Source organism: Aspergillus ambiguus (genome assembly GCF_047715705.1).
Source record: "Aspergillus ambiguus strain CBS 117.58 unplaced genomic scaffold BDV59scaffold_36, whole genome shotgun sequence".
Classification (NCBI taxonomy): Eukaryota; Fungi; Ascomycota; class Eurotiomycetes; order Eurotiales; family Aspergillaceae; genus Aspergillus; species Aspergillus ambiguus.
The window spans coordinates 243,507-264,616 of NW_027395549.1; the positions used below are offsets into that span (position 1 = coordinate 243,507).

Sequence of the window (21,110 nt, forward strand, 5' to 3'; positions counted from 1 at the left end):
CTTTTGCAGTCCAATCACTGCACTAAATCCATTCACCATGAGCGGGGGTACTTGTAGGGAAAGTGATTTTCGTGTTATAATAGTCGGAGCAGGTAAAAAAACACATCATATGTGACATTTTTCTGGTGCCACTGACTGGGTGAAAATAGGATTCGCGGGACTCGGCACGGCGATTGAATGCCATCGCCAGGGCTTCTCTGTCGAAATTTACGAACGCTTCCCGGAATTGAAACCCTTAGGCGATATAATTTCATTCGGACGTAATGGGGGGCGCATTTTTGCGCGATGGGGTCCAGTAGTTGACCGCATGCTTCCAGTCAGCATTGATCTCCAGAAGTATGGGTTCCGCATCCATAAATACACAGGGGAGCATGTTCATACCCAGCCGTCCTTACCCTTCGATAAGCAGGCGCCAACTATTAATGGGCACCGCGGCGAGCTTCACGAAATTTTGTTCAACTATGCCCGCGACGATCTGAAGATCCCAATACGTCTTGGATGCGAGGTGACAGGGTATTTTGAGAATCCTTCCGGAGCCGGAATTCAACTGAATACTGGTGAAAAGGTACGGACCTGAGCAAGAGCAACCGTGATACTCGCCACCTGACGGACTTTAGGTGTTTGGGGATGTCGTGATCGGTGCTGATGGTCTCCACTCCAAAGCTCGGGCGTTGGTCCTGGGCTCTGAAACGAAGGTCGAGTCTAGTGGCTATGCTGTTTATCGTGCCTGGTATGTCAATTTTCTGCCTATGATTTATGCAATTTCTAACTATGCGCAAGGTTTTCAAACAAGGATATCCTGGCCGATCCTCTCACTCGACATTTATCCGAGAATGGAGACACATTCAATGGCTGGATCGGTCCAGATGTACATTTCTTGGTGTCAACCCTGAAGGGAGGAAAGGATGTTTGTTGGGTACTGACGCATAAAGTGGGTTTTGTCCAAGTGTGTCTAGGCATGATGGCCTGTTTTCGTCTCTATTTGCAGGGCTAATCGTTTGACGTTCAACCCAGGATGAGTCCGAAATTGACGGCCGCTGGTCCTTCCCTGGGAGGCTTGAAGATGTCTATAAAATATTCAAAGGCTGGGATCCACTTTGTACCCGCATAGTTTCGAAAACACCCGAGTCATGTTTGATTGATTGGAAACTGATGTGGCAGGATCCCTTGCCTACTTGGATAAGCAAGAGAGGGCGTATTGCGCTTGCCGGAGATTCTGCGCATGCATTTCTGCCTACCTCTGCACAGGGAGCTACACAAGCGCTGGAAGATGCTGTCACCATTGCTATCTGTCTGAAGAGGGCTGGAAAAGGCCAGGTCCCCGATGCCTTGCATGCTTTTGAAAGAATGCGGTGAGTTATAAACCCTCTTTTGGCCCTAATGGGGTTGCTAATTGGATATCGTAGGTATGATCGTGTGCAAATGGTACAACAAACGGGGAAGACTACTCGAGATAAATGGCATACTGCAAACTGGGACAACGTCAAGCAGAACCCCAAGTCGATTGAGCTGCCGAGGGAAGATTGGATATTAAACCATGATGCAGAAGAGCACGCAAATGTGATGTGTGACCAAATATTTGGGAAAAACAGAGGTGACAGCAGGATATAAGGAGTCCATGGGACGTTGCCAACAGTATCTATACTTCTATTATATGAAAGAAAGTACTTCGTTAGAGAATATTCATTACCCGGGCTAGTTTGGTAGTAGTTATAATCACGATTTCAACGCTTGTATGCTCGCATATGGTTTAATGCACGCAAGATCAGAGACATTTGCACTTGGCTACGGAGCATTGTGATCAGTAGAGCCTTGTGTGGGGTGTAGGGTAAAGCATCCCCACCACGAGCGTCCGTGTTCAAGCATGTGGGGAGTACACTACAAGCTCCGGTGATAGCGGAGTAATTCGATCATCCTTGTATTTCAACTAATGAGGTGATGTCTCGGGTCTTTTCGACAATGGCTGTCGAGACATTAGTTTAAATACCGGGTCAGTCAGTCTACATGAACCCCACATTACCAGCTTCCATTTTGCCTGGGATTTCAGGTACTCCTATACCAAATTTCTGGGACGTCCCCTTCACTCTTGACTGGGGACAGGAAGTTTCATTATGGCGTTTGGTATCTTGGAGTGCAAGGACGGCGAATCCGCCCCTGGCACAGGTACTATATTCCCTTCTTCAACACTGCACGTATTGCTAATGGCATAAGTGATACTAAGCTATCAGAATTCCCATGAAAGCCATAATGATAGTATCTCCCAATCTGCAAAGGGTCAACCTAATCATCGTGGGATCATTCTGGTAAACTTGCGCCTATCTGTCCCGGTATACTAGCAAAACCTGACTCTGGAGGATAGGTTCCGCAACCATCAGACTCTCCGGATGATCCTCTGAACGTAGGTGGTTGAGACCTAAATCCTTCAGTGACTTGCCCTTACTAAATGACCTCAACTCCAGTTACCACAATGGTAGCCCATATATTGTTCCTTCCTTCCCCTCTCCAGTTCTCTGACTAACAGCCGGTTTGTGATTTGCTTTAGGAGAAAAGACTTTATTCTTCTGATTGTTAGCCTTCTATCTTCCGTCGTAGGGGCATACGGACCAATGCTGGGTCCTGGTTTTGTCGACATAGCTGAAGAGCTAGGAGTCAGTGTTAATCAGATCTCACAGGCCACGTCTTATCTCGTGCTGGCAATAGGTGTTGGCCTCCTTCTCAGCAACCCCCTTGCTAAATGCTATGGGAAACGGCCCGTTTATTTGATTGCTGGCCTGATTTTATTTGCTTCAAGCATCTGGGGTGCATTAACCCACAACTACAAATCATTCCTTGCTTGTCGGCTGGTGGGGGGCTTGGGCATGGGTCCATTCGAGGTCAGTATGTCCCTATTTTATGGTGGGATTTTCTTTCCATTAACCCTTTCTATCTATTCTGAAACAATCAAAACTGATTGTTTGTTACAATTTGTAGGTTCTTGTACAATGCACTATAGGAGACTTATATTTCGTGCACGAACGCGCCACCCGAATTGCTTTTTGGAATCTGTTCCTAGGTACGGGAATTGCAGCTGGTCCCATTGTTAGCGCTTATATCATCCAATATTCCGGATATCGGTGGACATTCGGCACATGCGCTGTATTTTACGGCGTTTTGACAGTGGCTCTTTTTTTCTTTGCTCCTGAAACAGCATATATTAGAGACTATACTTCCGCCCATTCGTCGTTTGATCAACCTTCGGGCACGGAGCAACAAGAAGTTAAGGATACACCAGTCGAAGACTCCATAGAACGGAACTCCGAGATTATACAAGATATAGAAAGAGAACCTCAACATCAGACGTGCCCGCAAATCAGCAATCAGCATCGTGGCATGCGAAACAAGGGCTCTTATTGGAGATCACTCCGAGTGTACACTGGCAAATATTCCAGCGCTTCTTTCTTCAGAGTCATGAGTCGTCCATTCATCTTGTAAGTTTCACATTAACCGAAACCTCCATACCAGCTGCATTCATAACTGAAACAAATAGGTTTCTCTACCCCGGAATCCTGTGGGCATTTTTGATATGGGGCACAACCATAACTTTCACGATCGTTTTCAGCTACGTCAATGGGGTGATCTTCACCGAGCCTCCTTACAATTTCAGCGTCTCACAAGTTGGTCTAATCAATATCTCCCCACTGATTCTCAGTATCATCGCCGAGGTTATATCTGGACCGCTTTGTGACATGATTTGTGTCTATCTCACAAAAAAGAACAACGGTTATTATGAACCGGAGTTCCGGTTGGTCTTGATATCTCTTGGGTTCGTCCTGGGTGTTGCTGGATTCTATGGATTTGGTGCTACAATCCATTACGCTACACATTGGTCTGGACCGGTCCTCACATATGGATTGGTTAATGCATCACTAGCAGTCTGTTCAACCTGTGTCTTCGGATACATTATTGATGCCTACAAAGCGCTTGGCGAAGAGGCATTTGTTGCTGTCAATTCGAGGAACTTCCTCAGCTTTGGCGTGCTCTATTTCATCAACGAGTGGCTGGCTAAAGATGGGATCCTAGAAGTCTTCATAATACTAGGAAGCCTTTTTATCTTTACAAGCCTTCTCACAATACCTCTCTGGTAAGACTGATGGCTAAGATTTCGATCTGCTGGCTGACTATATTCACCTTCCAGGATCTTCGGGAAGAGGTTTCGCTCTAGGATTGATCGGATTGCCTGGTTGAAGAATTATATGAAGGATTCTTGAGATTTCTTTTATTTTTTGAGTGACCTTTGATCCAGTTAAATGTTATCTTATCTTGTTCCAACTCACCACATCCGGTATTGTGACCCACATCATAGATGACTATATCTTGAACACATTATCGTACCCATGGCACACTGAATGACGCTATTTATTCACGGTCTCGGTATAGGGGCCATACTTGACTTGTCTGAACCTTCAATAAATAGTAGTCGGAGAGACCTATCTTGCTGCTCGGGGCGCCTAGGCGGCTGGTTAGTCCTAGTTCATCTAGGGATATCTCCTCATCGTTAAGCGATATTCACACAACCGGCAAACCTAAAAGTCAGTCCTTTCAAAACCTCCTTCGGGTCGCCCTGTGTAAGAATTGCGCAGCGCACAATTTCGTACTGATCCGTCTCATAGGACGAGAGTTGTTCCTCCTCCTCTTCCTGCTCCTCTGATTGAACTTCATACGCCCATTCATGTACCTCGGTCGAAGGAGGTCCGTCAACTAAAGCTTTGTACTTCCCTTTCCACATTCTTATAACTCCTCCTCTAACAACAGCCTGTTTCAAAACCGGCGATTGAGATAATCCCAGCTTCCCCGCCAGAAACTCGGGATTGCTGAGAGTTCCATTGAAAAAGTACCAAACAGGATATTGGTTATGAGTGGGTAGGAACACATGGTCTGGCTCAGAAGCTCGGTTCTAAGGAAGCGTCGGTTCGAAACCGCAGCCCACAGTTGGTGCTTTGGAATAGGTTGAGAAGGACTTCTGGGCTTTGTTAATTGGAATCACCCTTGGGTTAATGTATTCTCTAGATGCGGCGGTGAGAATAGTAGATTTCACTTTGCCATTGACAATGCAGATGCTGCCGTTCCTTCTGTTCCAGAACCCACCTTCATTGGGGGTAGTTAAGCAGAACTGCATTTCTTGGATCTTGTAATGCCTGTCCCGGAATTCGTCCAGCTTAACAATATAATCCTCGCTTCCATGAAAAGGCCTGTCCCGCCAAAATTCCTGTCGGACTTTCAATGTCTATTCATACGTCTGGCTATTAGACATAAGACCTTCAACTACTGATGCTGTTTTAGTCATGGTTTCAAGCTCTTTCAAAAAGATCCGTCTTGTGAGAACGGCTTTTGTTGCACTATCATAACTAAATGTATGATATATTGTAGTATATTCAACAGGTCAAGTATAGGATAATGAGGGATAATAGAGAATAAGATGTAGATGAAGATGGAGAGGTAGATTAGAGACGACCCAATATATTGATGAAATAGGGGAGAATATATGAGTTTCAGATGGATAAGATAGGAGGAAATGGAGAGAAGAGTGAGGTGAGAGTAAATATATACTGCTATACTGCTAAAGTGAGTCATATTAGGTAGGTCCTAGGTTAGGCTTACCTATTATGATGACATTATGATAGCACATTTGCCAACTTGATGGGTTTGAAAAAATGGAAAATCAGAAAGGATCAAAATGCTGTGGGCCTACAACCTAGACGCACTCCGTTCATAGAGCTAAACCGTACAGCTTGACGTTTCACGGTCCTGATTCAAATAGTAGTGTAGATGGCAATAACAACCAAACTAGGCCAGCCACACTCAATATATTCATATTTGCTGCTGTTAAAAATTGTTAGCATGGGAGAAACAGGCATCAGTTTACCTGTATAAGTGCGTTTGCCTGCCTTTTCTTCTTCCGCCTGGTCTAGTCACTCATTCTCACCCGCATTAGGTCAGGCATCTGTCTCGGTTTCTCACACATCAATATTAATGATATAATAATGTCCAGCCATAGGAATAAATCCAAGCCCAATAGAGTAGAAAAGTCTATAGAAAAGTGGCTACCCCTCCTCATCCAAATACAGGCCAGCTAAGCAGGAGGTGCATTTCAATCACACCGCCTCTTCAACCGCCACACGGTAGTATTAATCCAATAGCAAAAGTATGCCATCATCTTGGTTTGCTCCTGGCGGTTGATCATTTGCTTCGGCTTATCAGCTTAGTGAACTTAGATTCATCAAGGTGGTGCTGAGTTATGAGCTCTCATTACAACTATAAATACGTAGCTTTCCATCTTCGTGGGCCTATTTTGTCTATTTCTACTTCAGTAAAAAAACACTAATATAAAGAACAACGTCAGATATACTTTTTCAGTCTCTTACTTCCCCTACTGCTATTAACCTTGACGCAATGGCAAGCATCTTGAACATCCGTCTCCAGACCTTTGAAGCGACGAACGCTGAGACCGAAAGTGAGGCCCAGATGCGAGAGCTCTGGGCCACTGCCATGGGGATGTCTTCTGAGCAGATAAATGCTGGTGACGACTTCTTTCTTCGTCACAGCGGTGACTCATTCCTTGCCATCAAGTTGGCTGCTCTCGCTCGCCGACAAGGGTTACACATCAGCGCTTCGGATATTATCAACAATTCGAAGCTCTCTCAAATGGCTATCAAAGCAGTATCAAAGTAATACCTTGTAAGTAACGAGTCTCTTACCCGTCCGGTTGAAATGCTAGAAATCCGTTAGCTAACTGGCCTTTTTAGCAACGTATCAGTTTTTGGTGGCATAGTACGCCTATAAGACTGCCTCTCTTGGGTTTATTGGTGACAATGCGAATATCTCATGGTTTGAGCCTCGATGTAGGTTTTTCCTGTTTAGCATAGGTTTCCCTATATCACATTTGCAAATGCAGAGGTTGTTTCGAGGTGTCGTAGGCCGACGTTCATGTGCCCTGGTACTTTGACAGAATATACATTTCGTAGTATAATTCTGGCTCGACTTAAGACTCTCGGAGACTTATGAAACAGAAGATCTTACGCCTGTCGAAATACGAGCATACGTAAACCAAATTAATGAATTGTAGGATGATATCTACGTTGTAGGCACCCTGTGCCCGTTGCTCAACAAGTCAGCGGATCAGGGCTTGGCATGACAACCCCAGAGCTCCTACGTAATCGTCGCAGTTCAACCTCTACTCTCCCATAAGCTCCATTTCACCAACATGCCTCCAATTCGACGCTATCTCCGAATCAGCAAATACACAGTCCTTGAGTGCCGTATATACCTGGATAACCCGTCCGACTCGCGCTGGCTCTTGGATGGTCGGGACCCTGTTCTCCGCCGCATCTTCGCCGCCATCCGACCCCTCGTGCCGGCGAAACTGCGCGAGGAGAATGAGCGACTATTCTCTAGGAAGAAAGGGAAGCCCGTGAAGGATGTGATTGCAGAAGGTAGGGATCCTGCTTTTTTGTGAATGGCATGTCGCTAACGCCTCGATTTGGCAGAGGACTTCGAAGTCTCCTTGTTCCTTCGCGAGTCTCGCACCCGCCATTCACTTCTAACCCGGTATAAGGAATTTGAAGATAACCCAGATCAACGGACGACCTCCGCAGTTGCTGGTACGGCCGAGACTGGAATAATTATCGATAGTGAGGACGAGGATGTGGATCTACATGCTATTCCGCGGGCCTATGCGGACAACGAGGAGACGCATCGCAAGCGCGGACCAGACCCGGAAGACTCGGGCGAAGGCGAATCCGCGTCGAAGAGGCAAAGAAACGAATCGCCGGTCACGGAAGACAAGAAGCTGCGTTTCAGAACAAACTACGAGGGATTCAATATCTTTGGCTGGGTGCTCTGTTTACTCGTCACGCGCAAAGGAGGCAGACCTGGAGCAAGGATGGCGGCTTCCGAGCCCGGACATCAACCTCTGATGGAGGAGTGGATTTCGTCTCAGGCCCAGGTTGATCTGGACGAGGAATAAGACAAAAGGGGTTCCGACTGGGCTTTTTCAAATGTGCACCGGTACGATGACAAGGTGCCAGAGGTGTCCGGTAATTCCAGTTTCATGTCAAACGTGTTACAGGACGGTATGGTCGGCAAATGACTGCTACCATAGTCGTGCAGTTACATACCGGCGATCTCTCTGCGGCGACTTCGTCTAAGACTGCCCCAAGGGTCATGCAGCGCCTTGGCGTTTTCCAGAATGACCATTGGCACGAGATCATGATGGCACTGTGAAAGTTGACAACAACACTCATGAGAAGCAATTTCTGTTGCCCTGGGAAGTATGACGGCATTAACGAGCTTCGGTCTCGAGTCGTTCAGCCGTACACCGGGCGAAATTTGTGCGACATGCAGGGTTACTGAAACTGGCCATTCGGCATCAACCACAAGCGTTATTAAGGAGGCCCGATACAGGCCGTTATTGCCGTTTCCACTCATTTGTTGTGCGCCTCGTTTTGTGGCGCAACCAGAGCCGGGTTCATCTGCTATCGGACCATACAACCCACCGGGTATCCCGGTTCCATGTTTGAAGAACCTTGTTTCGGCACCCTGCAGCATGCAAGTCATACCTGCCAGGATGACAACCATTCTCAGGTCTCTCGGCCAGGATGTCGTGCTGTCGATATGTTGTTCCGCCATGCTCCCATGCATACTGGCAGTGGCATTCAATGGGACATTTCTGTTGTCAGACATCAACGAGCTCACATCTGTCTCGACAGTCTCATTCAACGACGTATGGCGCATGTGACAGTCAAACTCTGCCCAGTCCGGAGTGAGAGTGGACTCTCCAAATCCCGGTGTCGCGGGATAGACTGCACCGTTTCCATGTCACTCAGACAACTGGGGGTCCCGATCAAAGGTAATGGCGAGGGAAAAAAATAAGAAAAGGGTTCCCGGCCTGCACGGGCGGCGCCGATATATCTCCGTACCATACTACATCTTCCCTCCGGCGTCCGTACGGGTCAATCGTACGCCGTATTTTCTGCGTTCTTACCTCGACCTTCACAGCCAAGAACCTATAGCACAAGGCGTGGAGACCTCGGTAAGTTGATAAAGCTACGTATAGTCTAAGCACCCAAATAACTTCCTTCAATTAGTAATAGTACGGCGCATGGATTCCGAACGATCTTCATGACATCACCATCACTTGTCGTCCGCACATCCGATGAGCCGAAGCGGGTTCACAGGTGATTATCCCGGTTCCTGGCGCGGCTATGGGTCGAAATCGAAATCCGTTGCCCACCAAATTCTGGGACTGGGACAGTGGAGTTCCACGGGCCAAAACTGAAACAAACTACTTCTCTTGGGGTGGTGCTCCGGACGGAAGACAACCTCCACCACGGGTTTCCCTAAGGGACTACTAAACTAGGCTACAAGGCTACTTACACCCGTAGCTTGGATTTAGTTGGGCTAGTGTGGATTGTAAATTTGCTGGACTGGCCGCTACGGTATTAGTCACAGTTAGTGCTGGGATTGAAGTCATGGGTTTTGTTGGGAGATCCTCCTTTCAATTAGTACTTACTTCGTCTAGCTGTGTACGGAGTAGCCGCAGGAGTGATTTCCGGAAACACGATGGAGATTTCCTTCGGGAGGAGCGGTGAAGTGTACCATGGTTGAGTGGGTTTCTGGAAGGAAGACCGTTTTCTAGCGAGCGGAGGAAGCCTTCTTGGGATGTTGATCTTTATATTTGCCTGTGGAGGGGTGGCGATTATTCGAGAGAGGTTTGTTTCTGTGGAGGATTTTGACGGAGTGGAGGATGTTGGCTAGGGTTAGATGTCGCGTGCTCTCTTCCGCTAGACTCGGCAGATGGAATAATTCTCCCAAAGTATGCATAGCCCGGGTTGTTTTGGATTCCGAGACAGCTATGGACGTCAATTAACTTCCTACAACCGTGGTGACTTGACTTTAGCAACGGCCATGCACAGGCAGATCTACTATGGCGCAATCTCAAAGGTTGTCTTGCCAATGGTTATCCGCTTCCCCAACAGCACGGAATGAACTCCTCCCCAACAGTGGAGATCTCATTTTACAGAACCCACCGCTCCACTCCAAGTTCTTTTAGCCTGCCATGTGTTTTTTTTTCCCCCTTCCGCTTTCCAGCCACAGGCCGAGCGGAGTCATGCCAATTTCCTGCAAAGTTGTCATGAGGCCATGTGACAAGGACGTTTAGGCCCTTGCAGGTCCGGAGTTGCGCCTTGGCTGCGGGCAATATCATTCAATCAGAAGGGAATCAAGCAGAAACACTGATCGAATGATGATATCGATCTACCCGTTCATCACATCGATTCAGGGGGAGGCGACCGACTTAGTATGACCGTCGTCTAGATGCTAATGTATGCTACACTGCGGTGTACCTGCGTCTGCAGACCAGCAGGACATTAGGCATCCGCACCGCGGAGAATTAAAAAACGGCAGGGGAAAATAAAAATGAGAGGAAAAAGAAAAAAGGTCAGACAACCACTGGTCGACAATCCCAGGAAGCATCGATGGATCGACGGAGGACGGATGCTCGATGGGCGGAATGCAGCAGTGGGCCGGACAGAGGGATGATATGCAGGATCAACCTTCATCTTTTCCCTTTTCTTCCTCCCCGGCCACTTTTTTTTGCTTCTGCAGTTGCGGTTGCCGTGCGCCTTAACAGCGTTCCTCAAGCCCCCATCATTCTCGTAGCGGGGGACCATTGCTTAATCCTGGGTCGCAGGATCCATTGTCATTCGTCTGATCAGTTCTTCCCCCCCATCACATCATTTCTAGCGGTGTGCCTGGCACCTTACTCTGTCTGGTGTACGCATGATTTTTCGTCAGCAGGGGGAGAACAGGAGACGGCGTACTCCGGGACGGTAAGTTGGACGTAAGTCAGTACGACTCCCGCTGCAGAATGGGACAGGGCTAAAGGGCCGGGGATACGAATGGTCTATCATGAGACCTCACATCAGCAAGGGAGAGAAGGTTTGGACAGCCACAGTGGCTGGATTAGTTCCGATCGAGCCGCCCTCTGTTCTATTTGTTCCCATAGAAGGATGACAGGTCAACCGTCCGAACTAGAAAAAATAATAATACTAATAATAATCTGGAGTAATCCGTACATCCATCCCAACGGGTGAACCGCCTCGGCAGACAGCAGCAACACAAAACGCCGGGGGGACTGATTGGACCAACGACCATCGCAATACGAGTCGGACCTTCTGATCAACTGCAAGGAGAAGGAAGTTAACCGGGATCTCGTCGGTGGGTCCAATCGCCGAGAGGCGAAGGGAGTTCGACCCCCTGAAACGGTACGGTAATCGAGCTGTGCTACCGACGGTTGGCTCATCCTGCTCCAGACATTATTCTGTCTCTCGCAGAAGCGGTCGGTCGTTTCTCAAGATGAAACGACCTGTCACCCCTGACCACACCGGCAAGGGAGGAATCCTGCTCGTAGCGATCATGCCAGGAACCCTGTTCGGTGCAGTGGCTGCTCCCGGTCCCGACGTTCTGGCTGCGAGGACGAGGATCGTCTTCCTTTGCGTCTGTGTGTCGACGCGGACGATGATGAATCACACTTCTCTCCCGCTGTTAGGCAGCTTCCCCTCCTGTCCTTCCAGGATCGACGAACTCGCACGTGTACGGGGAGGAGGCTCCCTGGTCGCCGTCGATAGTGTAAGCCTTGTTGCCTGGGTAGGACTAGGGCTAGCAAAAGGACGGAGCATGTGTATGGTCTGTCTGTCTGGACAAGAGATAGAGCGATAGCAGGGAATGTTCTGATTGACGGATGCCAGGCATTTCGAGTGGACAAGCTGGAAGTCCGATATGGGAGTTACCCTTGGTAATACAGTAATACGGTCCTTCTACGGAGCACCTAGGCAGGCATCTACTCCTTAGGGAGGTGCAGGTCGATTAAACTCTGGAGAACTCACATTCATTATAGATGCCTTTCAGGAACGATACAAAGTAAAATCGAATATGGAATAGAATATATGCAGTAGAAAATAGAGAATTAAAAAAAAAAAAAAAAAGAGTAACATACAATACCCAGGACACAAACAGAAAAGGGGTTGGACAGGAGCTTCTAGAAGATTTCCCTGGAATTTCCCATTGGGGGCAGCGCACCGGGCGGGATGGAGTGAGACTAGCAGCGTCCAGTGACGTCGACAGGGGATTTTCCTGCTGGATGCTGATTTCGGAAGAGTCAATAATAATAAATAATAAAATTAAATCGGATTCTTCTAATTGTCAGAATAATAATAATAATTAAATAAAAAGAAATAAATTCAATAAATCAAATCCCCATCTCCAAGCAAATCCGAATCTGTTATTTTTCGGTCGATATTTTTTTTTCCCTTTCTTTCTTATATTAAGCCTTGGACCTCCTGTTGGAACTCTTTCTTTTTCATAGAACCAAGGACACCACCAGATCACCATATCACCACCTGTGAACATCTCTACTATACCTCCATATCAATCCAACCTACTACCATACATCAATCATGCCTTCTGTCGGTGGCTCGTCTTCTCAGTTCCCTCCATGCCCTGGTCCTCCTCCCAAGGGCCCTTTGCCTCCTCTGCCCAAGTAAACCGGCTTGGACATTGATGAAATTGACGACCTGCGGGTTCGAGTGATCAAGAAGAATCATGCACACTACTCGCTCGAGACGATCATGAACCGGAGTTGCTTCCTTCAGCATGGATATCACGATTTCTAATTCTACCATCACCGCACACCCTTTTTCTGCCATCTCATCTTTCGTTCAATTCCCCATTTCGGACTCCTTTGCGATCATCAATGCAAGTTCCCAGCATCATCCCGCGCTATGACGTTTATCGGGATTTTTCTTTTGCTCAGCAGCCTTCTCTTCTCGTCTCTTCTCGCCATTCAACGGAAACATGCGCCGGCGCACTGTTCCCATCCTGCCATGGCACATCACTATTGCGCCATCCTTTCAGGTGCGCGATGGATCAGCAACGCCATGCGAGAAGCCTGACGATACGATGATATCAATGCGCAGCAGACTTGGAGTTCCCCCCACTCCACGTTGCACACTTATCTCTCTTACATCCGCGGTTTCCAACGGCTCTCGTCAGCATCAGCCCCGCAAAGATCAGAATCCCGAGACGACCGTCTAATCATCGGGGGCTGTGCGCTCAATGGTGGATTTCTCGGATCTTGCAGCCTTACACATTAGTCTGGCTTACATTCGGCTCGATCGGTGCCATGTGGAATCATTCTTATTTCTTATTTTTCTTCTTTCTCATTTTTCTCTTCTTTCTCTCTGGGGGCTTATCTTTTTTTAATCGTCGGTCTTTCGTTTCCAGACTGTATTAATCTTTTCCTTTCTGTTCTCGTTGCAGCAAACGGCATGTATAATAGACTAATATACCCAACCGCATCTTGCATTTGATTTGCGCACTGAATCTACCGATCACTGTTACTACTACTTCCAACTCGCTCCCACCTATGTAGTCGTCTCACCATGACCACAGTCTGAATCATAATGGCCTGACAAGCCGCTAAGTCGCGGATCTAGTGGCTGCGACAGGGATCATGTCTGGCTCGCTCCCATCAATAGTGCCGCAGGGCCCCCCTCTCGCCTATTGGGCTGTGCAACCCGGATGAGTCGAGGGTTAGGTAATGGGTGTCGTTGATGTTGCTGATTCTGTTATCTTTGATCCTGGTACCCGGGGTTCTTTGTGCATTGGGGACCTGCAACTATCGGATGGTGGCTTTGATGCGAGTCATCCCGCTCTCTCATGATACTCGACAGGGAGGGTCCCACACCCTTTCGCCAACGAGGCTATCACACGTAACAATGTGATAAGCGTGCGGGTTGATGAATGGGGAGGGGGCCGTAAATAACATAATCATAATGACACCGATAACAATCAATCTACTCCATCAGACCTGAATGTCTCGGATCCGGCAACCCCGACAGCCTTCCTTCGTATGTGTATCCAGGAACGTTCGCAACGGTGCCTGGAATAAGAGTCCGATCGCAGGTCAACTGACCCCATCAGCCATGTGCACGAGTGTCTGGCCGGGAGTCACCGGCGTTTAACTTTGGCCAGGCGAGTCCGTCTGGCCCGAGGGCGTCCTGAGCATTCTTGTTGCGATTACCCGGCAGAATGCTTGAGACAGTGAGGCTCATGTTTCTCAAACAATGACGATAAGACCTAGATCAGCCAATCTATCTGAAATTCCCGACTGAATCATGGAAGAATGCAGAATGCTGGGGAGGATCCCCGAGGTGGGGAGAGCCGGAGTCCTGCCGAATTGATCACGGAGCGTCTACACCGCTTCTGCCTGAGGCATCAAAGGTAAGCACCACGTGACCCAACGCTCAACCTGCAGACGGAGTATACTTCCCCCTCCGACTTGTCATCTCCTCCTCGTTACCCCACGGACCCCCTCACGATGGTGCTCCAGCTGCATATCTGGGGGCCGGCCTTTTCCCTGCCCTCCATCGACCCGCAATGCCTGGCCACCGTCGCCTATTTCTCGCTGGTGGTGCCCAAAGACGCGTGGGTGCTCGTCGCAAGCAGTGATCCAACCGTGTCTCCGACCAGTGCGTTCTCTCATCTCCCCATCTCGACTCCTTCTAACCCATCTTCTCACACAAACAGACGAGCTCCCCGCATTGAAGAATGGCTCGACATGGGTAAGCCGCTTCCGCAACATTGTCGACTACCTGCGACAATACTCGCACGGGGAATGGGACCTCGACAACAAAGCTCCCAGCGGCACCCAGACGACGACACAACAACGCGCCGACAGCATCGCCTTCGCCTCCTTCCTCGAATCTCGCGCCCAACCCCTCCTCGACCTCTCCCTCTACGTCACCAGCCAGAACTACTCCCAGGCCACCTCCCCGGCTTACGCCGCCCTCCTCCAATGGCCCGCGCAATGGCTCCTCCCCCCGCGCCTGCACTCCGCCGCCAAACACCGCACTGAACATCTCGGTCTCTCCTCACTGGATCTCGCCGCTATCGAGGAGCAGCGCAAGCGCGACCTCTCCGCTGCCGTCGCCGCCGGCCAACTCCCCGAGAGCTTCCTGCACAACCGCGCCTTGACCGCCGCGCGCGACGCCTCCGCCGCATCCGCCACCCTCGCCCGCAACCAGTTCAAACTCGAGGCTCTCACTGCAAACCTGTTCGACCCTCTCGAGGAGATCCTCGCCGACAAGGCCTATCTCCTGACGACGGAGCGCGACGGTCCCACCACCCTCGACTGTCTGGCAACCGGGTACCTGCTGCTGGCGCTTGTGCCGGACGTGCCGTACGCCTGGCTGCGCGATGCCATGCGCACCAAGGCGCCGCGCCTTACCGCGCTGGTTGAGCGCATCCGTCGGTCGTGCTTTGGCCCGAGCGATGTCGTTCTCGCCGACGCTTACCCTCCGACCCCGGCCAGTACAGACAACGCGGCAACGGCATCAGCCCCACTGCGATATCTCCCGTGGCAGGCGCCGGATCGGCCCCGGCTCGTGACGGCTGCATGCACGGTGGTGGATGCGGTTGCGGATGCGCTGCCCATCGTGCGTGACGTGCGCGTCAACAACCGTCTACGGGAGGCGGCGCAGGCGCCGCAGTCTGGGCTGTCGGCCGTGGAGAGCCAGACACTGGCGGCGTACGCCACGGGGCAGAAGAAGGATGTGCTGATGTCGGTTGCGGCGGTCGTGGGCGGCGTCGCCGCCTTGGTTGCGTACATGGTGTCTGTGGGGACATTTTCGCTGGCTGTGGAAGAAGAGGAGGAAGAGGAAGAGGAAGAGGCAGGCGGGCAGATGCCTGCGCCGGCGGACCTGGATCCGGAGTCGTTCCAGGTTGGCATGGGTGATCTGTTGGCTGCCGCGAGGGGGTCATAGTGTATTTTATCTTGTCGCATTGCATGTGTTAGCGTACTGGAATTGACTTTCTGTATAGTATGTGTGCCATCTAGTAGTTACAACACCGTCGCTTTTTGAGGACCTTCCATAGTTACGTCGATAATTGTGTCTTACTACAGCTATTGAGGCTGTGATAACGAACTAAACTCGTCAGGTGACTCCCCGCGCTTATGCCCTGCAGAGGCCAGCGCATTTTTATTTCATCAACAGCTACGATGACTCTCCAATTCTGTGTCCACTGTCACGCCCTCCTCGATAGAATCAAGGCGATTGAGAGTAAGACATACGTCGCACCTCCCGGGCCTGTAGTGAACGAAGAGAGCCAGAAATGCCTCTCCAGACACCCCTTTTTCAAGACCACGGAGGAATTCGAGGGCTCCGAGTATTTTCGAAAATACCTGGGCGACGATAGCTCTCTCCATCATAAGACTAGTCGCACTGGACTCTCCGACTCGGCGCGCGCGGGATGCAAATTGTGCCAGTGGCTTCTCAATTCCCTGGACTCGCGGCAACCTGGGGCCCCAGGGAGACGGGCTCTCGTTGCCACATCTGAGAAGGGATACCGGAGACGGCCGTTGACTGTGCAAAGGGACAAGAGCGAGAGTCGTTTGGGACGGCGATGCGGGAATCACTACCTCGTCGAGCTGCTATGTCCATCTGCGGCAGCATCCGAGCAACGCGGGGTGAGTCTGAGGAACATCACTCGTGGCTCGACTACATTTCACCTGATTTCGCAAAGTTGGTACGAAGAGGAGAGAGCAACGTTGATAATTGACCCTCTAACTCCGGAATTACACAATGTGTTGACGAGATCACACCTGGACGCCCACACTCCGTCTGACGCAACATGGGCGCTCTTTCAGCAATGGGTCGATACCTGCACAACTAGCCATCCAGAGTGCCGCCAGCAAAAGGCGTCCCGGGAGCCGGACACTCTCCCAACTCGTCTGTTAGACATCCAAACCCCGGATGCGGTCCGCGTGGTGTCATTCCCCCGCAACGCGGCGGGCATTCGTTATGCAACGCTCTCGCACTGCTGGGGCAATGTCCATGAGCCGCAGCTAAATTCTGCGTCGAGAGATACTCTCGAAAGGGGATGGGCTGTTGGTGGCCTTCCCTGTATGTACAGGGATGCTATCGTGATCGCGAGAAGGCTTCACATTCCGTATATCTGGATTGATTCCCTCTGCATCATCCAAGACTCGACCGAGGACTGGCAAGCAGAATCAGCGAAGATGGGATACATCTACAAGAACTCGTTTCTGTGCATTGCAGCAGCTGCTGCTGCCGACAATGGGTCGGAACTCCTGCACATGAAGGAACTGGAACATAGTCGACCGTTAGTTCACGACAACCTCGTCATCTGCGAAGATATCGCTATGCCAGACCCCAATCTCTCCATGTCAAAGCTCGTCCAATGTGACAGACTGCGGACGCTCGTTGACTGGTGCGTCGAACGAGCGCCTCTAAACCAACGAGGGTGGGTGTTCCAGGAACGAATACACGCCCCGCGGATTATCCACTGCACGACCGACGAGTACGTCTGGGAATGTTGTCGGGGCATAACCACTGAGAGCCACCCGACATGGACGAAGGGGAGCGGCGTCGCCAAGGATACATGGGCGCAGATTAGAAACATGGAGGCACTCAGTAAGGAATGGCCGTCTGCGGCAGTGAAAACGAAGAAAACTCTCGCGCTTTTGGAAAGATGGAGTGAGGTTATCACGACCTATTCGGGCCTCGGTCTCTCCCGGGTGGACGATAAGCTGGTGGCTTGCTCAGCTATTGCCACTAGCATGCAGCCCTTTCTGGGCGATTACGTCGAGGGGCTGTGGAAGGAGTACCTGCCCAGTCAGCTTCTCTGGTACCACGATACCATGTGCGGTGTCCGCCGGGAAGAGAAGCATCACCTTCGGGAGCGAAGACGGCCGTCGTGGTCATGGGCTTCGCTGGATTGTCGGGTTCGGCTGCCGTTCTACTACGATGGGAGCTATGACCGCGAGTACATCTCGCAGATGTCGCGAAGCATGGATCGATTGATCGATCTACAAGCCTCGCCGTTGATCAAGATCTTAGATGTCGATGTTGGTTCTGCCACTGGCGCGTGTATTCGCCTGATGGGGCGACTATTTCCAATCTATCGGAGCATACCGTTTGGATATCTCCTCGACACGAAGGCTCCTGATATGGAGGCAATCTTAAACCACACAAGGTTTGTTACTTGGGAGTGGGATGATCGGGATAGCCGCGCGCTATCCGAGTCGGAGAAGGCGGTTCTGGACGCCGCGCTACAGCCTAGTAAGCACCAATGGTAGATTGACATCGTACTTTATTCTGACTGTCTCGCAGAAACGGTGGAGGAGGAGAATACGTTGAGCATGGGTTCTTTCCAGCGTCTGCAGCTGTTGCGTGAGAAGCGCCTCATGTGTCATAACCCGACGTTAACAGACATGTATTGTCTGCCTGTGCTACCATCCCGAAGCCGCATCCAATCTGAAGATTGGCCTCACGCCGAGGGCCTCGTCGTAGAACGCCTTGGCGAATCTGGAGACCAATTTCGCCGGGTGGGCTACTTCATCGCTCGGGGGGAGCTTCTATACGAGCCCCCCGGAGAGCTACCCAAATCGTCCGACTCCGAACAATGGCCTTCGTATGAGAGCGCTAGTTCCCGCAGCATCGAGACCATAACGATTGTATAGTTTGAAACCTGAGCTATTAGATTCCGACTTGGACCCCGTGGCGCCGGGATAAATATAGGATGACTATTTATAGCCCCGTATATAGATCTGAAACAATCGATATTGGCGGCTGGGCTGCGGCTCGGCCGTGGCTGGGCAACTAGACAGAAAGGAGGGTTGATCCAGAATCAGGGATAGTTTAGATATCATTCATAACATGGTATAGTATGTACAAAGCGAACCCTCAGTTGGATGGTGGTTGCTGGAGACGAAACCGTACACCGCACACAAAAAAACACCTCCAACCCCAAATTTTATCGAAGAAATTCATTTAAGTACTCAATAGGTGACAAGAAGGTTTAAAGAAGCCAAGGTATCGAAAAATTGAAAAGGAGAGCAAACCCACAACGAACCGCTTACTCGTAGTCGACGTTGACGATGAGACGGACGGGGCCGGAGGCCTGGTTGCCACCGATACCGTCGACACCCTCCTCAGCGGAGGTGTAGGCGTTGATGACAGACTTGGCGAGGTTGGTGATGGAGGAGCACTTCTCCTCGTTGGCATCGCAGATGCGCATGCCCTGGACGAAGAGGTTGGCGAACTGGGCCTGGATGGCGGAGACGTCCCAGCCGGACCAGCCGTTGTTGTGGGTGTTGCCGAAGTCGAACTCACCCCAGGTGCAGGCGTAGCCGCCGTACTGGTCGGTGGGGAGGTCATCACCCTCAGCGGCACCCCAGGCACCCTGGGAATCGTCATCGAAGGCGACGTACTTGGTCTCGCCGGGCTGGAGCTTGAGGGTGAGGGCAGAGTGGCCGTACCAGCCCGTCAGCTTACCATCGGGGCCCATCTTGTTCCAGAACTTGACGGTCCAGGGCTTCTGGTGCTTGCCGTCGAGGCGGATGACGTGCTTGTACTCACAGGCCTTGGAGCCGTCGACCTCGATGATGTTGCTGCCCCAAGGCTTGCCGACATTGCCCTTGTACCAGATGTACTCGAGGCCGTTGGCGTAGGTCTTCTCGCCGAAGCCTTCGCGGGTGTAGCTGTCGTCGTCCTTGGTGGCCTTCCAGTCCGAGCAGGAGCCGGGAGTCAGAGAGACGGGGGAGGTGGGCACGGCGGAGACGGAGGAGGGCTGGGAGGTGGTGCTGGGGAGGGCGGTAGCCTCAGCCTGGGAGGCAGTGGTGGTCGCGGAGTGGCCGGTCCATTCGTTAATCCAGGAGACGAGAACGCCGTTGATGGTGGCATAGACCATGTCACCGACGGCACGCTTCTCGTGGTGGACGTGACGACGCTCGTGGCCGTGAAGACGGGCAACGGACGAGCCGGCGGTCAACGCCGTAGCCAAGATGAGGGAGTTCTTGAGCTGCATTGTATGTGTGTGTATAATAGAGGGATGGAGGTGAAGAGAAATCCGGGGAACACGAGATGTAAGGAGTGCTTTTGTCTGATATAGATTGAATGAATGGATTGAGCAACAGCAGGCTCTGGTAAAAGAGTGGACGTGGGACCCGGAGTGAGATGGAGTGAGGAGAGGAGGGAGGGAGAGAGAAAGGCAGGAGTCAGGCGGGAGGAGAGCGAGAGTAAATAAGAAGCGGTTTAGTTTTGGACCCCGTAAAATGAACGCTTTAAATGAAAAAGGGGCGATCAGGGGGTTTGCCGGGTGTGATTGGTCCAGGACCCCTGACCCGCCGGGTGATTGGGCCGTCGGCCCCACCGACCCAGGGTCCAGACTCAGCTTGTTCTTTCTTATTGGGTTGTTCTTTATTGATCATTTAGTATCTGGTGCTGTATTAATCGTATTGTATTGTTCTCTGAATAAGGGATTCGTGGAGTACATCCATGGATGGAGTCAAAATGACCTATAGACAGATGATACATGACGGAGGATACGTAGATATAGATCAGAGATGCCATGTGTCCCTGGAATGTGCCTGACAACCCAACAACCACATCAACGCCCATTTCTCAACTGTCCACATCACACGTCCACTTCAACTGTATCGAATCCTGTGAGCCTGGAAGCTAACCAATCCCGTCACCGCTCCTTCCACGATGCCGGCGAGGCGCCGAGATGCGAGGTACCAACGCGTTAACCCCTTTATCCCTGTCTGTAGCCAGGAACCATCACCAACGTTCATGAACACCTCATCACACAGAATGGTGAAGGGTCCCTCCCATCCATCCCCTCCATACCAGTGATACCCTTGTCACCCCTCGGGATCCTTGTATCAGTCCGAAATCCCCTTACAGAATGCGCCCAGTCACCGTCAATCCGCCGTCATTCTCTCCAGCGACTCCATAGACCCGGCCAGCCAAAGGGATGGGGCCTGAATCGCATGCCGTCCCCACTAAGCGCCCGATGTCGTGTCTGTGTGTCCACAACGGTCTTGCCACTGTGCACTCGCTTCTTAGGGTTACCGCCGAGAGAAACGATGGAAAGCCATGCCGAATCACGTCGTTCCTGGGCTTAAGACCTCCAAGAACCGTCATCAAAGCATTTGATCGTTCAGTGGCTCAATTTGCTTCCAAGACCGCGTCCCGTGTCTCCCGTAAGAT

General features: G+C 50.9%; 11 protein-coding genes across 11 annotated transcripts; 7 read left to right on the forward strand and 4 right to left on the reverse strand.

Annotated features, from left to right (window-relative positions):
* Positions 1-37: 37 nt before the first annotated feature.
* Positions 38-1,611, forward strand: BDV59DRAFT_195331 (uncharacterized protein; the record flags this gene model as incomplete). Its single annotated transcript, XM_073692541.1, has 6 exons — positions 38-92; positions 150-565; positions 618-730; positions 781-931; positions 1,015-1,352; positions 1,407-1,611. The coding sequence occupies 6 exons, from the start codon at positions 38-40 to the stop codon at positions 1,609-1,611; spliced, it is 1,278 nt and encodes a 425-aa protein (XP_073544797.1).
* Positions 1,612-2,111: 500 nt separating this feature from the next.
* On the forward strand, positions 2,112-4,247 carry BDV59DRAFT_209968 (major facilitator superfamily domain-containing protein; the record flags this gene model as incomplete). The annotated part of the gene is made up of 6 exons (XM_073695495.1): positions 2,112-2,192; positions 2,229-2,303; positions 2,475-2,873; positions 2,971-3,467; positions 3,527-4,120; positions 4,175-4,247. 6 exons carry the CDS (start codon positions 2,112-2,114, stop codon positions 4,245-4,247), a joined length of 1,719 nt encoding a protein of 572 aa, XP_073544798.1.
* Positions 4,248-4,902: 655 nt separating this feature from the next.
* BDV59DRAFT_185538 (uncharacterized protein) lies at positions 4,903-5,161 on the reverse strand. The gene has a single exon (XM_073690868.1). It carries the CDS (start codon positions 5,153-5,155, stop codon positions 4,934-4,936), a length of 222 nt encoding a protein of 73 aa, XP_073544799.1. The 5' UTR covers positions 5,156-5,161; the 3' UTR covers positions 4,903-4,933.
* Positions 5,162-5,178: 17 nt separating this feature from the next.
* Positions 5,179-5,638, reverse strand: BDV59DRAFT_185539 (uncharacterized protein). The gene has a single exon (XM_073690869.1). The coding sequence runs from the start codon at positions 5,608-5,610 to the stop codon at positions 5,338-5,340; it is 273 nt and encodes a 90-aa protein (XP_073544800.1). The 5' UTR covers positions 5,611-5,638; the 3' UTR covers positions 5,179-5,337.
* Positions 5,639-6,341: 703 nt separating this feature from the next.
* Positions 6,342-6,872, forward strand: BDV59DRAFT_185541 (uncharacterized protein). The gene is made up of 2 exons (XM_073690870.1): positions 6,342-6,714; positions 6,783-6,872. Exon 1 carries the CDS (start codon positions 6,430-6,432, stop codon positions 6,706-6,708), a length of 279 nt encoding a protein of 92 aa, XP_073544801.1. The 5' UTR covers positions 6,342-6,429; the 3' UTR covers positions 6,709-6,714; positions 6,783-6,872.
* Positions 6,873-7,130: 258 nt separating this feature from the next.
* On the forward strand, positions 7,131-8,074 carry BDV59DRAFT_101461 (uncharacterized protein). Its single transcript, XM_073686428.1, has 2 exons — positions 7,131-7,469; positions 7,524-8,074. The coding sequence occupies exons 1-2, from the start codon at positions 7,241-7,243 to the stop codon at positions 8,000-8,002; spliced, it is 708 nt and encodes a 235-aa protein (XP_073544802.1). The 5' UTR covers positions 7,131-7,240; the 3' UTR covers positions 8,003-8,074.
* On the reverse strand, positions 8,049-9,121 carry BDV59DRAFT_101482 (uncharacterized protein). The gene has a single exon (XM_073686429.1). It carries the CDS (start codon positions 8,767-8,769, stop codon positions 8,146-8,148), a length of 624 nt encoding a protein of 207 aa, XP_073544803.1. The 5' UTR covers positions 8,770-9,121; the 3' UTR covers positions 8,049-8,145.
* A 1,972-nt stretch (positions 9,122-11,093) lies between these two features.
* On the forward strand, positions 11,094-11,979 carry BDV59DRAFT_185544 (uncharacterized protein). The gene is made up of 2 exons (XM_073690871.1): positions 11,094-11,721; positions 11,784-11,979. The coding sequence occupies exons 1-2, from the start codon at positions 11,392-11,394 to the stop codon at positions 11,832-11,834; spliced, it is 381 nt and encodes a 126-aa protein (XP_073544804.1). The 5' UTR covers positions 11,094-11,391; the 3' UTR covers positions 11,835-11,979.
* Positions 11,980-14,115: 2,136 nt separating this feature from the next.
* BDV59DRAFT_101543 (glutathione S-transferase family protein) lies at positions 14,116-15,953 on the forward strand. Its single transcript, XM_073686432.1, has 2 exons — positions 14,116-14,564; positions 14,623-15,953. The coding sequence occupies exons 1-2, from the start codon at positions 14,414-14,416 to the stop codon at positions 15,855-15,857; spliced, it is 1,386 nt and encodes a 461-aa protein (XP_073544805.1). The 5' UTR covers positions 14,116-14,413; the 3' UTR covers positions 15,858-15,953.
* On the forward strand, positions 15,953-18,731 carry BDV59DRAFT_101522 (HET domain-containing protein). Its single transcript, XM_073686431.1, has one exon. The coding sequence runs from the start codon at positions 16,049-16,051 to the stop codon at positions 18,191-18,193; it is 2,145 nt and encodes a 714-aa protein (XP_073544806.1). The 5' UTR covers positions 15,953-16,048; the 3' UTR covers positions 18,194-18,731.
* Position 18,732: 1 nt separating this feature from the next.
* aspf4 (allergen Asp F4) lies at positions 18,733-20,047 on the reverse strand. Its single transcript, XM_073686430.1, has one exon. It carries the CDS (start codon positions 19,921-19,923, stop codon positions 18,973-18,975), a length of 951 nt encoding a protein of 316 aa, XP_073544807.1. The 5' UTR covers positions 19,924-20,047; the 3' UTR covers positions 18,733-18,972.
* Positions 20,048-21,110: the final 1,063 nt, after the last annotated feature.